This window comes from Rhododendron vialii, chromosome 12a, assembly GCF_030253575.1.
Source record: "Rhododendron vialii isolate Sample 1 chromosome 12a, ASM3025357v1".
NCBI lineage: Eukaryota > Viridiplantae > Streptophyta > Magnoliopsida > Ericales > Ericaceae > Rhododendron > Rhododendron vialii.
In genome coordinates this window covers 31,018,360-31,038,134 of record NC_080568.1, presented here as the reverse complement: position 1 = coordinate 31,038,134, position 19,775 = coordinate 31,018,360, and the positions used below count along the sequence as shown (strand labels likewise).

At 38.5% G+C, this 19,775-nt stretch overlaps 1 protein-coding gene and 1 non-coding gene across 2 annotated transcripts; both read left to right on the top strand.

The window, feature by feature from the left end:
• The first annotated feature begins 3,506 nt into the window (after positions 1-3,506).
• LOC131312010 (probable alpha-mannosidase At5g13980) lies at positions 3,507-16,557 on the top strand. Its single transcript, XM_058339699.1, has 30 exons — positions 3,507-3,870; positions 4,442-4,525; positions 5,230-5,318; positions 5,553-5,727; positions 5,905-6,024; positions 6,189-6,272; positions 6,355-6,426; positions 6,993-7,106; positions 8,580-8,680; positions 8,782-8,875; positions 8,986-9,153; positions 9,245-9,334; positions 10,174-10,239; positions 10,348-10,404; positions 10,961-11,180; positions 11,308-11,447; positions 11,622-11,711; positions 11,882-11,941; positions 12,028-12,099; positions 12,659-12,706; positions 12,850-12,969; positions 13,118-13,183; positions 14,253-14,365; positions 14,505-14,589; positions 14,784-14,894; positions 14,979-15,062; positions 15,167-15,214; positions 15,787-15,855; positions 15,932-16,167; positions 16,259-16,557. The coding sequence occupies exons 1-29, from the start codon at positions 3,670-3,672 to the stop codon at positions 16,130-16,132; spliced, it is 3,042 nt and encodes a 1,013-aa protein (XP_058195682.1). The 5' UTR covers positions 3,507-3,669; the 3' UTR covers positions 16,133-16,167; positions 16,259-16,557.
• On the top strand, positions 6,478-6,585 carry LOC131312159 (small nucleolar RNA snoR100). The gene has a single exon (XR_009195736.1). It is a non-coding gene; the product is annotated as a small nucleolar RNA snoR100 (small nucleolar RNA).
• Positions 16,558-19,775: the final 3,218 nt, after the last annotated feature.

Genomic DNA, 19,775 nt, shown 5'->3' with positions numbered 1-19,775 from the left:
TGAACAAATTCGTCACCTTCGATATCGACAACATCCACCCTCGTTTAATCTCGTCACCAATGACGACAACAAAGATATCATTGTTGTCGAATCTACCATATCAATTCATGCAACAAATATTTGACATGGTTTTCCATTTATTTTTAAGTGTCTAAAAGAAATATGCATGCATCATCAGATCCACCCTTCGTACCCGATGTAGCAAAAGGTGGTAAGCGTTGAAATTCCTAAAAGGAGTAAATTTTACCGCCTGTGGTTGATTTCAATCGTCATGAGCTAAATTAGAATTAGAGATGTCTGGGGGGCTATGATCCAGTTAGGACTACTAGTGTTCAATTTGGATTGCTATGAGTGTGTGGGTGGGCATCTAGTGTAGCTGCAACAAGCAAATGGTTGGAGAAACACGCATTTAGATTTATTTTTCTAACTTTATTTTTGTCACGAAGGTGCAGCTAGATGGATTGATAACAACCGCTATCAATTTGATTCGATCGATGAAAATTCAATAGTTGAGGGACTATATAAGTGCAGTTCATAGTCTAGGGACGAATTAAAGAGAATTTGTATAGTTTAAGAGATAAAAGTGCAATTAATCCAATCGAAAGAATGACTAACTTTTGCACAAATTTGGAGGAAAACAACAAAATTGCTAAAACTAATATTAGCGATTGATTTGGCATTTCACTTGTTGATAACCATACTCCAATATTTGTCGTTTAGAGTTCAAAATACACATGGCAAGAACGTTAAAAGACAAATATTTAGAGTGTGGTTATAAAAAATAAAGTGCCAAAATCATTGTCCAATCCGAAATTTTATAGCTCTAGTCCATTTTCTCATGTGTTCATCATTTGACTCATTTGTATTTGGTTAATAACAGTCTGTTTGGAAAATGTTAAGAAAGTGAAAGAGCAGGGGAAAAAGTGTGAGGAAAATGAAGGAATCTTTTTTATTGCACCAAATATTTGATTTTGTTAACAACATTTATAAATACCAATGGTTCAAACTACAAGAAAATTGTGAGTCTGGCTATCCGATGAAACCTAGAATGTTCATCTGGACATTGGCAAACTACATTTGTACATATCAGTTACAATATTTCGGTTAAAATTTCTCAAATGCTATCAATGCATACAAAATTTTGTCCCGAATTTTACTGAGACATCGCTAGTGAGGTAAGATTAGTATGTCAGGCTAAGTTGAGGTACGACAAGCTGACCGGAGACCTAATTTTTATCATAAAAAGTTACAAATTAGTTGGTAAAATAAAAAATTTAATCAACGTAATGCTAAAAAGCATTGTTTGAAATGAATTTTCAGTAATCCAATTAATTCACCGTATGAGTTCTTTAGAACTCTCATTAGATAAGGAGGAGGGAAATAAATTCAATGATTGGAGTTTATTACGAATATTCTTTCGTCAAAGACGACCAAGAACTCTCTCCCTCCCCTCTTACACTTGAGAGATTATTCAGTGCCCATGGCACCGACACGTACCCCGTGCCTTTTTCCACCACACATTTAAATGGGACTTGGCCCCATTCCGTTAAGGAAAATAAGTATTACTCCCTCCATTTCATATTGAGGTTCCACTTTCAGTCTTTCACTATTTGAGACCTCTTACAAAATTGTCTGTATAGTTTGATTTATAATATTTTTTTATATGCAATATGAATCTTATTTGATAGATTTCAATTAGTTATATTAGGCAAAAATTTAAAATTGTTTGAAATATCATATATTGAGCTGCATGTGCGTTGAAAATGGACTCTCAATTAAGAACGAAGAGAGTAATAGTATTTTTTAAATAAGTATATTTTTTTGAAATTAAAAGTGATGTATTATGAAAGAATAACTTGTCTCATAAAATAAAAAATAAGTACTTAAAAATAATAGCATTAGCGGAAACTTACACACTCACTTATATCTGAGACACCACTTGACGTATCCCAGTAGCATTAACTAAATTTTCCAGTTGAAAATGTGTTCTTGAGGTGCCACCGTCCATTGTAGGCCCTATCGAGCATTCACTTCAATCATCTGAATTGTTTATCTTGTAGGGCTTGCAAATTAATATGTCCATGCAAAAAATCAGTTTGATCAAACATCAATAACTATATAATAAAATTAATTGTGGTTTATAAAACGAACGGTCTGATTTTGCCACTAGTTTTTAAAGTTAAATCGTCTATTTTATAAACAAAGATTTTATTTTTTTACATAGCAACTGGTGTCCAATCAAAGCTGTTTTTTTAGTGGACATATAACTTTGCGGGCATTATAAAATGAATGATTCAAATTACAGAAATGAACGCTGGATGTAACCCACAATGGGTGGCGGAAATCATGGGACTTCCAGCTCATCCGCAGAGAATCTCTTTCCAGTTCTCCCCATGTGACCATTTGCTTTCCCAAGAATGCTACACACACAACATCTCCCACACAACATCTCACACAACCGATGACGTAATCACGACGTCAGCATAAAACGACGTCGTTTTGATAATTAAAAAAAAAAAAAAACAACCCACGCACAGTAACGCTTTCCCTTCGGACCCTTCCTCTTCCCCTTCTCATTCAAAATACTGATTACAGTCAGGAGAACGGAGAGAGGGGCTCCCACCACCACCACCGGCGACGATGCTTCCCACCTCAACCGGTGACCACGCTTCCCACCTCCACCGCTAGAACCCAACCCCAGCTCTCCCCACCGTCGGCGACCGCCACCCCCACCAGCTTCTGGACAGTTCGACATTGTTACTCCCGCCACCACCACCGGCTTCTATGAGAGATGTGTGTGTAGCATTTTTGCTCCCCCGATTTCCTCATCATCAATCTCTCTCTCGATCGATCTCCAGCGACTTCTTCTTCATCAACGGGTCTTGTGAAATTTGGGTTTTGGAAGATGACTTCCCTCTCTCTCTCACGGCAACTGTTGTTTTTGCAGCCATGGCAGTGGCATTTTTTTGTCCGAATAAAGGCGGGTGGGCGCCCCCCCCCCCCCCCCCCCCCCCCCTCTCTCTCTCTCTCCCTCCTATTTTCTGATGATTTTTGAGTTTTAATTTGAACTGATTTAAGCCGATTTGGTTGAGGGTTTATATGGTCAGTTCGTGGTTCATCTGCTACGGCGTTATCAACCGGGGTTCCTTTGACTGGGGCAAACAGATCGAATCTTCAAGTCTTCTTCTTCAGCGGGGTGTATCGTCGCCGATGGTGGTGGTGGTCTGACTGTGATCTGTATTTTGAGTGAGAAGGGGAAGAAGAAGGGAAAGCATTACTGTGCGTGGGTTGTTTTTTTTTTTTATCAAAACGACGTCGTTTTATGATGACGTCGTGATGACGTCAGCGGTTGTGTGAGATGTTGTGTGGGAGATGTTGTGTGTGTAGCATTTTTGTTGCTTTCCACATCATCTCTTGATTTCGCGCTCGAACCCCCACTTTCTGTCATCAGGCTTTCCCGACAACGACCACGTCATCCCTATCCACCTTAAATTCCTCGTCGTTTAATCCAAACAACCGGTTGAAGACAAAGGACATAGCACTCTCCACTATTCCCTCATCCGATCGGATGTCCCGTTCCCTATCCCGAAAACACTTCTTTACTACTCCAGTATATTAAAAGATCCCGTGCTTCAATTGTGATTCTTGAGCTTCTCGATTTCAACACCAATGGCGATTCGACGACTGTCTCTGTTGATTTCAGTGGTGATCGCTGCTCTGTGCGTGGAATCCAAGTACATGGTGTACAACACTTCCCAGGGTATAGTCCAAGGGAAGCTCAACGTTCATTTGGTTCCTCACTCTCACGATGACGTCGGATGGTTGAAGACTATAGATCAGTACTACGTCGGTTCCAACAACTCCATTCAGGTCTCTCTCTCTCTCTCTCTCTCTCTCTCTCTCTCTCTCTCTACATACATATATGTATATATATGCAGATGTTCATCTCTTTCCTCTTTCTTTCACCATGGTAAGCTACTCGGAGAAGTTAACTCCACCATCATTCTCTTGTAGATAGTGTTGCAACAAGAAAGAGGCCTGAAATCAGACATTAACGAAGGATTGGGCACCTTGTCTAGGCGGTGTATAATCAATAATGCTAGGGTCCAGGGACACAACACTCCATCACACCACAACACCAACCACACCCGCCTACGTGGCACTAAATGATTGGGAATGAGAGAATAACCACTTTGAAACTACTTTGCAACCATCAATCATACAGTGCTTCTTAGGCCGGTGTGGTTGGTGTTGTGTGGAGTGATGTCTCTGTAGCATTATTTGTGCATAATAGGCCAATAATGACAAATGAGTTAGAATTTTGATAAACATGTTACGGATATCAATACACCGGTATGCTTTTAGCATTTTCCTTTCAAATGTCTGCCGTTTAGTTTGGTGTCTGAGTTTTTGCTGATTATCGTGTGTATCGACTTATCAGGTGGCGTGTGTGCAAAATGTATTAGATTCACTTATTCCAGCGTTGTTGGCTGATAAGAATCGGAAGTTCATTTACGTTGAACAGGTCGATTTCTATTTCATTTGCTTAACAAACATATGTGTACTACTTTTCTTTATGGGTCTTGCTAACCTCTCCCTAATAGGCGATGATAATATGCAAGCAAGTTCGGATTTCAATACATATCTCACGGATATTAACACACTCTCACACATATCAATTCACTTTTCTCGGATATTGATGCTCCTTTTTACCTATTATCCTCCGCCCTTAGGGCTGAGGTTAGCATATTCCTTTCCATATTTTGAAACCAAATTGGAGAATAAATGTGGTTAAAAGCTTGATCGATGTGAACCGTGACATCGGTTCTTCATCAAGTCTTTAATAAGAATCCCAACTTATCCCGAATGCCCACTTTATTCATCCTTTGTTTTGAATGCTCCACTCCTTATTCTTTAAATCAATGCATATACAGGCTTCGGTGTATTTATTCTTTTAGAAATTCCAAGCTTATCTGCCCCCAAAACTATCTCTTCCTTGTTTTGATGGAAATTTTCTTTCACAAAGATAAGTATAGTTTGGTGAAAGGATTGGAGCTCATTTTTGCAGCTCATTTTTGCCCCACTTCCATCAAATTTTAAGAGTGATGAAAGGTTTGGTGAGGGGTTGGGAATGCCTTTATATGGGTGTTAAGTGTATGAATATAGATGGACACATAGGCACACAGGCTAAAAATGGAACTAATTTTGGGGGCGTATGTTTTATTACAGGCATTCTTCCAGAGGTGGTGGCAGGATCAGAGTGAGCTAATGCAGAATACTGTCAAGCAGCTTGTCAACTTGGGTCAACTAGAGTTTATGTATGCAATAACATATGCCCATTTCCATTGTACACAAAAGTCCAAAACTAGGCCTCTCTGAGCCTTAAAGCTCTGATTTTTGGCAATTTGACTCATATGTATTGTTCAGTCCATATGGGAAATGAGACCAAGATATTTGTTTGCCACTTTTGATTCAGCATGTTGGTAGAAGGTTGGGAATGGATATTTTGGTAATGTAGTAGATAAAGTTTGATTGAGTGTGTGTGTGTGCAGAAATGGGGGTATGTGCATGCATGATGAAGCGGCCCCACACTATATTGACATGGTAGATCAGACTACGCTTGGGCATCGGTTTATTAAAAAGGAGTTCAATGTGACTCCAAGAATTGGTTGGCAAATCGATCCCTTTGGGCATTCCGCAGTGCAGGCTTACCTTTTGGGGGCAGAGGTATGGCAACTCTCAGGATTATTACTCCTTGCGGCATGAGGATGGTTCATTACCCTTGTTTCTGACATCAACTGCCAAGACATTGAACAGTATCTCTTTGAAGGAAATGAAAAATCGAGCTCAAAATAATGCACACTGCTGGTTGATGATTAATTTTCATTCCTTTTGTTCATTTAGGTTGGCTTTGACTCTATTTTCTTTGGGCGAATTGATTACCAAGACATAGCTAAGAGAAAACTTGAGAAAAGTCTTGAGGTTGTCTGGCAGGGCTCTAAAAGTTTTGGTTCATCTGCACAGGTGAGTCAAATTATTTTCAGTTTGATTATGCTACTGTAATATACTAATATTTCTCATATTATGCTCATGATTGATGCGATTAGTATCATTTAGATTAACAGATTGTATTTTTTGTCTCAATTTCGGTTTCCTGGAAATAAAATCTCGTGTTAGTACTATTGTAGATTTTTGCCGGGGCATTCCCTCGCCTTTACGAACCACCAACTGGTTTCTACTTCGAAGTTGGTGATGATTCCCCCATTGTTCAGGTAAACGTGTGGAGAAATAATGCAAATATGTTGTAGAACATTGTTAGATCATATGACGAGTGTTGTCTTTAATGCATTGAAGGATAATATCAATTTGTTCGATTACAATGTCCAAGAGCGCGTCAATGATTTTGTAGCTGCTGCTTTAGCACAGGTAAGCTAGGTGCAGGTATTTTACTTGCAATATTTGGAACCTATTGACTATCAATGAATGAAGCATGGTAATGTGCACAGAAATTGAATTGGGCCTCTAGGCCTGTTCTCTTTGATGCTATTTGGCTTTGATTTGGGGGCATGGTTCCACGGCAAAACAGGTATGAGGGGCCACTGTTTCAGTGGTATTATGAGAGCAGCCACTTTGTGCATATTGCCAAAGGTTAGGTTTGTCTCCAATCGTCCCCCACCCATACCCCGAGTGATTAAGGACTACATGGGTTCTATTGTTGTTGTTGTATTTGGAACCTGTTGACCTTTGTCTTCTGTTCACTTGCAATTCACTTGTCGACGACTAGCTATTTGCTTGGCTCAACATTTTAAGAAGTAATTACTTATCAAAAAAAAAAAAAATTTTTTAGAAGTAATTGCTTGAACAATATGCAGCAATTCCATCCAATTATGATATATCAGACTTAAAGCTTGGGTTGGCGTCAAGATCACTATTTGCAAGGAAAAGTCTAACAACATGCGAGACTTATGGTTTTGATATGTTTCCTCTTTCAGGCTAATATTACTCGCACGAATCATATAATGTGGACCATGGGCACAGATTTCAAGTACCAATATGCTCACACATGGTATCGGAATATGGACAAGCTAATTCATTATGTCAATCAAGTTAGTTATCTCCAACATTGCTGGATGTGTTTGTTTCTTTATATCCATCTGTATTGGGATGTGCTTGTGTTTGCACTGCATTTACCTTTGTCAATAAATTGTCTATTCTAGTATTCTTTTAGTCTCTGTAACCATCCTTTAGTTCATGTAAAGACTATGCAACATTTTGACGATAGATTATACAGACACATGTCGCATACTGTTTTTACTATACGCTCTTTGTTTGATCGCATATTGAACCCCCACGCATAACTAAACAGCAATTTTCAAAATTTCTCCCTCCCTCTCTCTCTTCTCTCTCGCACTCCCTCGAAATATTTTTCGGGAACCCCCAATGTCGAGCTCCCATTCTCCATTTCGAGCCTCCCAGTCTCTATTTCGAGCCTCCCAGCTTTTTACAGGTATACCTAATCTCTCTCTCTCTAAACAAATCTAGGGTTTCACCTTCCCTCAATGCCCCCTCTCTTTTTAGACATGGACTGGAAGATACAAACTATCACATCAAGGGTTGTTCACACGCTCGAGGAGTTGTCAATAACGTTACACTAGACGTTTCTTCCATTCATTATTGTGGCCACTTTCCCATCCCAAAGATTCGTGTTAAGACGTCTTCTGGTTCCGACTCCTTTTATGATGAATCATTCTCTGATGAAACCCTCTTGTTTAGGGCTTTAGGAAGACAATTCCAAGGTTTCTCTCTTGCTCTTTTACTGGTCTTTTGCTCGTTGGCTTTGTGGGATCTTCCTATCGAGTTGGGGTTGCCCCCTTTCTCTTTGTTTATCAGTTGGACCGCTTTTCGCGTCCACTAATGCGGTCCAACCAAGAACAAAGAGAAAGGGAGCAACCCCAACTCGATAGGGAGATCCCACAGAGCCAATAGCCAGAACAAAAGAACAACAGAAGAGCAAGTGAGAAACCTTGGAATTGTCTTTCCAAAGCCCTAAACAAGAGGGTTTCATCAAATAATGATTCATCATAAAAGGAGTCAGAACTAGAAGACGTCTTTAACACAAAATCTTTGGGAAAGTGGCCACAGCAATGAATGGAAGAAACGTATGGTATGACGTTATTGACGACTCCTCGAGCGTGTAGAGGGGGGTCATTGAGAGAAGGTGAAACCTTAGATCTGTTTTAGAGAGATAGAGAGAGAGAGAGAGATTAAGTATACCTGTAAAAAGCTGGGAGGCTTGAAATGGAGGATGAAGCTCGACGTTGGGGTTTCCTGGAAAATATTTAGAGAGGGGTAGAGGGTTGAAGTTAACAAGCTAAAGCTTGTTGACGTGAACTAGCTTAAAATTTGAGGCTGAAATCCTGCACCTAACCATATTGCTTACTGTAATTCATAATGGTTTATTGGTTTTCTTTTGAATATATATGCTCGTGATTTAATCCCTCTTTCTTCAACTTCATAGTATGAAAGGGGCACTTTGTTTTTTCTTTGTATATGGTCATTTTGTGCTTGTATGCTTGTAGGATGGTCGTGTTAATGCACTATATTCAACCCCAACAATATACACTGATGCAAAATACGCTGAACATCAATCTTGGCCGCTTAAGACGGATGACTACTTCCCGTGAGTTCAAAATTTGGCTTCTGGAATATGGAATATGGAATATGGAATAAATGCCACTATTATTACCCAGGTGACAAGAACTTGGTGTATTCCTTTCTCAGGTATGCAGACCGTAGAAATGCTTACTGGACTGGCTATTTTACAAGTAGGCCTGGTCTGAAAGGCTATGTGAGGGTAATGAGTGGCTACTATTTGGTAGGTTATGGAACCAATTTCATTTTCTTTGATAAGAAAATTGTCTTATGCTATTTTACTTTGGGCAAGATTCCAAATTTTTGTACTGAATGGATTCCAATACATGATAGGCTGCAAGGCAATTGGAGTTTTTCAGAGGGAGGAGTGAAAAAGGACCTACTACTGACAGTTTGGGTGATGCTCTGGCAATTGTTCAGCATCATGATGCTATTACCGGAACTTCAAAGCAGCATGTGGCTGATGATTATGCAAAACGGCTCTTTATAGGCTACAAGGAGGTGAAGATTTGATCTGGGAGCCCAAAAAATTACCTCTTACTTCTCAGTGTTATGCTATGACCATGTGTAATCCGCTATCCTTTTTTTGCAGGCCGAGGAGTTGGTTGCAGCTTCACTTGCTTGTATGGTAGATTCAGGATTAAAATCTGGATGCAGGAGTTCAGTGACCAAGTTTCAGCAGGCAAAACAATGAGGACCCTATTTTCTTTTAGTAATTGGAGTACTTAGATTAAGCTGCATATCCGTATGTGTTCCAAGTTTTGTTTTTAGTTACTAGGAAGTATAGAATTGCTATTCATTTCACACAACGAGAAACTAGCTAATAGTGATTTTGGAGGGTCCAAACCCTGAAACCACTGCACACCTCAAAGGACCAGTATAAGCTTCAGGGAGGTAGAGGACACCAGAAGTCTCACTCCGATTGGGGAGAAGTACAAGAAAGTCATGTTCTTTTCTTTTCGAACAAGAATAAGAGGTATCAAGATTGCGCCAAAATATTTGTGATGGAGTCAGGCTTTAAAGTAACTTCAAAATGTCATTGCAGATGTCTGCATACCTCAATGAGCTATTTAGTATTTGCTTTATTTCTTTTCACTTTTTTTAATACATTATGTAGTTATTAATTGGGTCCAAAAAGCTACAAGTTGTTAAACCTCTCACCTGGATTGGGTAGGAGTAAATCCCAGGTATTGAATGCAAATTCTGGGATGTTATTTTACCGACTAGGTGTATTTCCTTGATAGCTAAAGTAGCATCTACATCAATCTAGTTTGAGTTTAACAATAATTTCATTTTACCAACAAGAAAATGATTAGGGGGCATGTACAGACCACAGCATAATAGCTAAATACTATACGGATATAGTTAAGGCACATGCTTTTGCAGCACATTGTTTTTCTCTATACCATTGCAAAGGGATCTATTAGAGTACTTGATTTTGCTTGTGTGGGTTTCCCCTTGTCCGGATTTGTCTGCCCTTTGATATTATTTATTTATTAGTTCTCCCTTTTTTGTTTCCAGTGTCCGCTTCTGAACATAACTTATTGTCCTGCAACAGAAGTTGATCTATCCCAGGGAAAAAAATTGGTAAGAAGTATGTTCCAACATTTTTTTTTGGTCTTTTTTTTCCTGATAGGTAGGATAAGAGAATATTTTTCATGAACTAGAACACTTGATACGTTTTATCTTCTGTAGGTGGTGGTTGTCTACAATTCCCTGGGGTGGAAAAGAGATGGTGTTGTAAAAATTCCTGTGAGTATTTTATGTTTATTCCAATCCCATGATCTTAGTCAACTTTTGCAGTATCATACCCGAGAAAAGCTCTTATAAAAGTTGCTCTTGTCTGTGTTTCTTCAATGCTTCAGGTGTCCATACTCAGTACTGATCCTGTTATACGTTGCATATAATGCTTAGAATAGGAAACATGTCTTCACTTCTCTTAAAATCAAAAGAAGAAAAAGGGAAGGAAGGATGGGGGTTATATGGTGTAGTGTGGCAGCATGTTACCCTCTTATCATATCAGAAATAGCAGCTCTGTTATTTATTTACATTTTTACCAAAGAAAGCTGCCTTATGAAGAATAAGGATAAACTGTAGTAGACTTGTAGGCATGTAGTATGGGCATGTGTGTCCTGGTGTATTTTCCCTGTTGCATGAAAACGTTCATCTTTTTCCCTTTGAAAAAAAGACAATGACTGGATATTAATGGGTACTAATTCATCATTTTTTGTCTTTTCCTTGTGGCCAACTTTAACAATTTGTTTGAGGATTCTTGAATTATGTATCTAATGCATAGACTTGCTATTAGGTGATCCATGGGAATGTCAGTGTTCAAGATTCCAGCGGACAAGAAATTGAGTCACAACTTCTACCACTGGCTAATGTTTCTCTTGGCGTAAGAAACTTCTATGCTACCGCATATGTGGGAAAATCCCCTAGTGTGACCCCCAGGTATTGGCTTGCCTTCACGGCATCTGTTCCACCTCTGGGTTTCAGCACTTATGTCATCTCTACTCCTAAAGGGGCAGGTTAAACTTCTAACTTTCATATATGATGTACTTATGGATCGTAGGAACTAGGAAATCATTTAGTTCATTTCTTGGTATGTTGACATGAGGCTGTATTTTCTTTTCGTCCCATTTTTTACAAATGCAGCCGCTACTTTTGCAACACAGACATTATACGAATCCAAGGGAAGTGAGAACGGTATCATTGAAGTGGGGCCAGGGAATTTGAAGCTTATTTATTCTGCAAGTGAAGGAAAACTTACTCAATATGTTAATACAAAAAGCTCGGTATGTTATTGGTTGGCCCCTTCTTTTTTCAATCTTGCCGACTGCCGTTTTAGCTATGATAAGACGAAAGAGCATAATGTAGATGTTTCTTTTTGAATTTCTGGAAAAAATTACTTTAATATTTCTTTCTTGGGACTTTTTAATATGCTTTTGATTTATTAAACCAATTTGAAGGTCAAAGCATCTGTAGAGCAATCATATAGCTATTATTCTGGAGATGATGGATCCCAGGAGTATTATGACGGATCCCAGAAGTATTTCCAGGTAATTAAATCTTTTTGATATCCCAGTTGCTTTAATATCACCATTTGTGAGCCTCTTGTTTCTATATTTCTCGTCATATTGTTGTATTGGCCTGTTGCATCATCGTTTCGACTTAACATATGGAAACTTCACCCTTTTTTTTTTGTTCTTTTTGGTGGTTTTGGTAAAAGGCTTCTGGAGCGTATGTCTTTCGTCCCAATGGTACATTCCCTATTGCATCAGAAGGGCAGGTACATAATATAGCTTTCAAAGCATTTATGACATGGATGCGCCCTAGTGATGCCAATGATCAACTAAGGAGTTTGTGAAACTGCAGATTCCCTTTACAGTATTGCGAGGACCACTACTTGATGAAGTTCATCAGAAGATTAATTCATGGATACATCAGGTATTACCTTTTTGGATCCTTCTTTCGTTCGTCTATTTTGTTTTGTTTTGGTTTCATTGAATTAAGGATATCAAGGGGAAACCATTGTTAGCAAATTTAAGGGTAGGTCTTGGAGAACTTAGCACCATCTTTGAGATAAGGTGGCAAACTATAATCATATAACTTAGCTGTCTTATGTTTTTGTGCTGCAATCTACAGGTTAACAATTTAACATATTTAGTTGTCAGATATTGCCTCATAAACCATTGGTAAATTTCTCATAGGTGACATCTTCTTCACCTGTTACTATTGGCCAGACGACTATGTTTGGTAAAACCAAAAAAATTGTGCCACTTTTACATGAAATAATGTGATCTCTCTCTCTCTCACACACACACAGAGTAGAATTCTTGTGTTGGTATTTGGTACTGTGGATAAGATGTGGAGGAAAATAAGGATCTGGTACAGAATACAGTCTCGTCAATGATGGTGACCTAAAAATACTTGATATTGAGCACGTGGTCAACATAAATTTATACTCTTGATTCTCTTGGTAATGTATTGTTGCTTGTATGGGCAGGTCACTAGAGTGTATAAGGAAAAGGAGCATGTGGAAGTTGAATTCACTGTAAGTGAACCTTTGTTTGCCATCATTTCTGTGTTGGCTGGAGTTCTTAGTTGTGATTACTCACTAGAGTAGGGAAATTGTATATCAAAGAAGGTAAATTCCATCTTGAAGCTCTCTCCCAATGGAAACATACTGAATTTCAGGTTGGCCCTATTCCTGTTGATGATGGAATTGGAAAGGAGATTGTAGCCCAGTTTACAACAGCTATAAAAAGTAATAAGACATTTTATACAGATTCCAGTGGACGTGATTTCCTTCAAAGGGTATGTTGTGTATTTGCATTTGGTAGTTTCTATCTGTTATTTCCCAAGTGACATATGCCTTACTATCAGTGCCAGCAGATTATTTAACAGAATAAATAGGTCAGCACTAACAAACTCATGAAGCTGAAGGAATTATATTATTTTGCAGATTCGAGATTATAGAGCTGACTGGGACCTTCAGGTGAACCAACCTGTTGCAGGAAACTATTACCCTGTAAGTTGACATTGTAATTGACGTTATTTGTAAGTGTGAAGGTATATTTTTCATGGGGTAAATTGTGTAGGGCGAATCTAAACTTTGGTTCGGCATGGAACTATGGAAGGGTATGTCAATGTAAAAGAGGGATATTGAAGCATTCGACTCAAAACCAATGGACAATGATTGGGAGAGGCCGTCTAGGCTCATACGAGTATTGGGGGTTATATTTAACCAATGTGAGATAACCGCTAATACTCCCCTGCACGTGCGTTCCTTCTCTCGCTCGTGGAGAGGTAAACAAAGGGTCCAAGCATAGGAATCGCAACAAGTTACTTAAGGCTAACGGGGCAATTAATTAAGAGTCTTGGCAAAAAAAACTCCAAAAGACTAGCTCTAGATATCATGTTAAAGCATTCAACTCAAAAGCAATTGGCAAGGATTGGGGAGGTCACCCAAGCTCATATACTAGTTTCGGAGACTAAAAAATTAACAATTTGGGACGAGCTCTAACAAGGAGAATTTGGTGAAAAGAAAATATTTACATTGACAATTGCCAGAATTGGGATGTCGAATTTCAGAAATCATTGGCCAATTATTCTACACTTATTCAAAGTTCACATTAAGGAAGTTTGGCAAAGTTTACGTTAGTCACTAAAGAAACATGATTCTTAGCTTTAACATCTAAACGTTCGAAAGGTACAATGGCGAATAATTTGGCAGAAGTTTACATTATTGAATAATGCTACAGCTCTGTAGTTTTTTCCTTAACTTGAGTTTTTTGCTGTAAAACCAACTAGAATACATATGTCAATAATTTTGTACTTATTTCTTTAACTCGAGATATCTTGCGATGACCAGTTAGCTGGTGAAGATGGAAATCTTTTTACCATGGCTTTGCAATTGTACAATGTTCTTTACACTTTCTACAAATTAAACTCATATATCCATTATGGGTGTGAAAGGAGGAGTAGCTCCTGCGCTGTCTTGTGGTGCCCTATTTTAATGTGATAGTTTCACTTTCGTCACAATTTGGTTAGACCATTTGGACTTGGAAGTATTGATGTCTAGTTTGGTTAACTTTCAGATTAATCTTGGAATGTACATTAAAGATGACAGCGAAGAGTTCTCAGTTTTGGTAGATAGATCTGTGGGCGGATCCAGCATTGTGGATGGGCAACTGGAGTTGATGCTCCATAGGTTTGCTCTTTGCATTATGTTACTTGCTTCTTCCAAAATTCTCATACGTACTACATTTGTTCTTTAACATAAGTCATGACAATTAGAATCTCCTAATTATATCAGTTCCAGGATAGATAAACTGGTTTCTATTATGTAGGAGATTGCGTCATGATGATGGTAGAGGTGTTGCTGAGGCATTAAATGAAACAGTTTGTGTTCATAACAAATGCAGTGGATTAACAGTAAGCACATTGTAATCGAATATTTTTCATGCTTTCCGATCGTGATATTGGATGTAGCCCTTCATGATCACATGTCAGTGTTTGTGAATGGAATGTGAAAGTAGTACTTTTGCAGCTTCAATTTTGTTATGGAATTGAGTGTAAGGCGAGAGCCACACGTGGTTAATGATTTGGTTAAATCATGATTCTCACAGGCCCAAGGGAAGTTTTATCTCAGAATTGATCCTCTTGGAGAAGGAGCAAAGTGGCGTAGATCATTTGGTCAGGAGATATATTCTCCATTTCTGTTGGCTGTCACAGAGCAGGTGAGAGAACAACCTCGGAAGTGTTCTTGTAGCTCATGAGGTAATTTTCTCAATAGTAATAAGTGATTGTTCATAATTTTGCAGGATACGAATATAAATGTGCCAATCTTTAAGGGGATGGAACCCTCGTACAGTCTACCCGATAACGTTGCGATGATAACCCTCCAGGTATTTACCTGTACTCTTAACGACCTGGCAAGCGTGGTTCATTCTATAGGTGGTTGTGCATTGCTAAAGCACCTTGTGCTATGCCATTGTTCTGCATACTGCAGGAACTTGAAGATGGAAAAGTTCTCCTTCGGTTGGCACACTTATACGAGGTCTTTCTATTCTTCCCGTTAAACAAAAAGAAAAAGGAAAACCTAACATTGTCAAGTTTTCAATCTTTTAAGTTTTGGTTTGCCATGCACTTTCATTATGCCATCTGTTTGTCTGGAAAACATTTTATAATGTCGTCTGGTGTTTGGTATTATGGAGAATGTAAGCAAGAAATTTTTTTTACTGTCAATGAAATTGAGTTTTATTTTGCCGGAAAATGGTTCCCACTTTCAAATTGTGGAAAGCACGTACAAATTGTCAGGATATCGAATGCTACCATCTCACCACCACACTGCCACCCACTACGAGGACACTGCCACCACCATCACTGCTGTTGGCACCATACCACCACTGCTGCCATTCCGCCACCACCTACCCCTACCGCCACTGTTGTCACCACTGGTGGCAGCCCCTTGCCGCCACCTAACTCTTGCTCATGTCTTGCTGAATTTTATTAGCTATACAAATTAACTAAGTTCATCATGATAACTCCGAGGTAAATGAAAACCAACTATGCATTCTATAATGCAGAACTTGTTTTTTAAACTAACTCTTGTTGCTTCTATGATTCTAGGTTGGAGAGGACAAGGATCTCTCAGTACTGGCAAGTGTAGAACTGAAGAAACTGTTTCCTGATAAAAAGGTTGATTTAAATTAAGTTGCCATGATCACTCTCCTATATCAGATTACTAAATGTGATCAAAATTGTTTCTCTGTAGCTAAGGAAAGTTACAGAAATGAGCTTATCGGCCAATCAAGAGAGAGAAGAAATGATAAAGAAGAGATTGGTTTGGAAAGTAGAAGGCTCTCAGAATGATAAATCCAAAGTGTTGAGAGGAGGTCCTGTTGATCCTATAAAGCTGGTGGTTGAAATTGCTCCAATGGAAATTCGCACCTTCGTAATCGAGTTCCCCTCATAAATGTCTCCAGTTTCAAGAGGTCTTATGCTGTAAAGGTAAGATGAGAAAGAAGAACCTCTGGATTCACAACTTCTTCACAAACTTCGGAGAGACTTAGCTTAACTTCTGTTTTCTTCTATTGTTCAGCTTATTTGCTTGCTCGTTGTCATTGCTGATAATGACCTTTTTGCCGGGTCAAATGGCATTGTGCTTCTTTTCGCATGGAAACCACTGCCAGCGGCTGAAGCAACCGCCCTTTTAGACCAAAAGTTCCTCTACTGCTTTTGTAAAATGGAATCGTAACTTGCGGCACAAGTCATTTCTGCTGAACCTTGTCTCTCGTTTCATCTGTACTATATATTCAAGGAAGTCAACAATCAGAATCACAATGTGAATACCTGTGAAATTCGTCGAGTAATCTAGATTTGTCACCTGCAGTTGCTTAACTTGCTTTCTGCTGTTGGATTTCATGTGAGCATTTTTTAAGTTTCTGTTTTCAGTTTTTGGGCCCTCATGTTTTTATTCAGACCCATCCGTTAGTGTGGGCCGACACAATCGGTAGGCCCTTTATAGATTGGTAAAATTGACCCTGGGCTCATTTTTCTCCGCAACAGACAGTAAAAATACAGTGGAAGTTAACTCCGATGGGTAGTGCAGTTGGTGATCGGTCAGGACGGAGGGGCTTAGGTCCCGTTTCAGAAACTTTCTTAAAAAATAAGCAGTTTATTTCACATTTTTAAACTCAAAAATAAAATAAATGAAAAATAATTTTTCAAATTTTTTTGCACCGTATAAAAGATCTCATCGAGATCTTCCAAACAAGATCCATATTGCATATTTTTAAATTTCAATAAGACCATAATTTTTGAGCTTGAAATTGTCTTCTTAAAAAATAAGAATTTATTTTGGTTTCCGGAACGGAGTTACCGCCCTAAGGTTCCAGGTTTAATTCTCCTGCACTGGGAAAAAACCCTTGGGGCCACCCACGCGTAACCCTTGGGGCTACCCACTCATAAAAACTAGGGGTGTCAAATGGGCGAATTTGGGCCAAAATGAGCAAGTTATAAGTGAGTTGTGTCTTTAATGGGTTATTGACCCATTTAGACCCATTAATTATGAGTTTAATTATTCATACCCAATCCCACCCATTTATTTAAAATTTATTTAAAATCAAACCTGACCTGTCCATTAACCCAATTACATACTATATACTAAAATTTAAAAATGACTAAAACACCCATATACACTGAAAGGACCATATTATCCCTATACATTTAAATGACTAAAATACCCATGTACAAGAAAATTACAATATTATCCAAATTAAACAAAAAAGTCTACTGCCGCTCTGTTTCACCGCTCTCTCCATTGTTTTCAATCTCCGGATTTCAAAATTTATACTATCATTGATTGCCGAGACGGACGGGAGATTGAGTGCTGCGGTGGGAGAGCAACAACGCTGAAAGGGGAAAAAATAAGTCGACTTTTTTTATTTAAAAATGGTTATTTCTCAAAATATTTAGGTAAAAGTAAAAAAAAAATTTACTTCTCCGAGAATCAAATAATCAAAAAAAAGTCTTGGTTTAGGTTGGAGTTGTGTTTGGAATCAAAGTGAAGAGATTGAGTGAAGAAGCGAGTGTTCACGAGTGGAATTTGATTTCGGAGGGGCCGAAGAAAGCTAGAGTTTTGGGGACGAATTGTGAGGAATTAATCTGTTTAGAGCAAGTGGGTGCGAGAATTGACGGAATTATGGAGGGAGAGAGAGAGAGAGAGAGAAACTCAGAAGAGAGAGAGAGATTTTGGTTCAGGATTTTTTTTTTATGCGAATTGGTACACTCCTGTTTCACTGTTTTTTTAGTGGATTATATGCATGTCTTGTTGGGTCATTTAAGTTGATCCAATTAATGTCCAATTGAGACTCATTAATAAATGGGTTAGATGGGTTGAGATCCATTCTAACCCAACTTATAAATGGGTTGGGTTGGATCTATTTTTTAGTTGATGGGTTTGAATTTGTTAATGAGTTTGAGTTCAATTTGCCACCTCTAGTAAAAACCATTTGGGTTAGCCAAGACTGGTTGGGGCTCTAGAGATTTTCTTGTGGTGCACGCTAGCTAGTCCGAAAGACACTATGTTACCAAAAAAAAAAAATAATTGCAGTGGAAGTCACGAAAAGTAGTGGGTAGACGATCTTTGTTCGTTATTACTAGTTTTTTTTTTTTTTCTTTTTTTGAAACTCTTCATTATTACTACGGAGTACAGAGTAGTTGAGAATACATTGTTCTAGGATTTTCCGCTTGACCCAAAAAAAGAATACATTGTTCTAGGTATGGTAGGGATCGTGGATACCGGTTTTTCCCAAACACACTAATGTATTGGAGCTTTTCCTTCATTTTCGTTATTTTCGAGAGAAAAGCTATAACCAGACGCCATGCCGACAAAACTCTACTCACATCTTTAACAAAAGATGCCCGCCATTGAAATATAGCCCTGAGACTTAAAGAAATGCATACAGCCGCATACGCTGATAGTCATATATAAGAAAGAAAAAAAAAAAAAACTTAGGTATCTTGTTATTCACAAATCATTGTCCCTTCGAGGGCATCCGATAAGATTGGAACAATACAAATCATCAGCACATGTTAGTTGGGATTGAAAAATAATTTTTTTATTCTTTGTAACTATATCGATATGTATATATATGCATCCCTTTGTGAAATAAAATAAAATATCTCTAATGAACTATATACATTTGTTAAGTATATGGACATATACTGGCGAGAGTAAACAACGGCGGTAATTATATTTATGAAATGCAATATCTTGAAATTGATAACGTGATGTCACATTTTGTTTTGTCCTTGCTACGATGTTGGCGTCCTTCGTCAAAAAGAAAGAAGATAATGTTAAGAGAGATGTGACTCTTATGAAAGCTTTTGATTGTGAAAAAGGCCAAGTTAGGTTTGCGCGATTTCTCAATTACTAAGAATTGGTGAGAGTAACCTTTCGGCTTCAATAAATCAATGGGTCAATAATTGCTTCCTATATCATACTTCAAAGTTGTTCTTAGTTGATTCTCCAATTTTTACTACTGCTATAGAGCTTTCCTCAAAAAAATCGCCAGATTACAGAGGATCGTCTCCTTCTCCCTTTGATACGGTTAGGGTTCTTGCTCTGACGTTCTGTGAATGGATACGAGGAAGAAGTCGTAGTAGTGTCCTTCGCTGCATATGGTTGTTGCACCCTAGACGTCTAGTATCTTTGGAGTCGTTGAATCACCTCCTTGGAATTCTGCCGATCCCAACCGACTGGTTGGGCAGCAATCGGCGAGGGAGCACGGTGGCTGAGCGGCAACTGAGCCGCCGGCGATGAGGGATGGTGATGCGCCGTCGACCGGGTCGATTTGATTTTGGGATGTTTCCTTTCCAGTAATTTGCAACTATTCATTTTGTTTCTATTTTTTTTATTACGTTTTTTGTTTCTATTTAGTCCTTGGTGAGTCCTTAACTTTCCTAATCGGAAACGGTTAATGTCGCTTTTGTCCCTTGCATTATACTGAAACTTCGTCCCTAAATTATAAATTAGACCTATTTAGTCCCTCAACAATCAAATTCTTCACCTTCGATATCGACAACATCCACCCTTGTTTAATTTCATCACCAAT

Bases quoted from the DNA above. Each gene is read 5' to 3' on its own strand.
- LOC131312010 (XM_058339699.1), top strand. From the start codon at position 3,670: ATGGCGATTCGACGACTGTCTCTGTTGATTTCAGTGGTGATCGCTGCT. The intron at 11,942-12,027 runs GTACATAATATA...GTGAAACTGCAG, and splicing joins CTATTGCATCAGAAGGGCAG to ATTCCCTTTACAGTATTGCG. The intron at 13,184-14,252 runs GTAAGTTGACAT...GTTAACTTTCAG, and splicing joins TTGCAGGAAACTATTACCCT to ATTAATCTTGGAATGTACAT.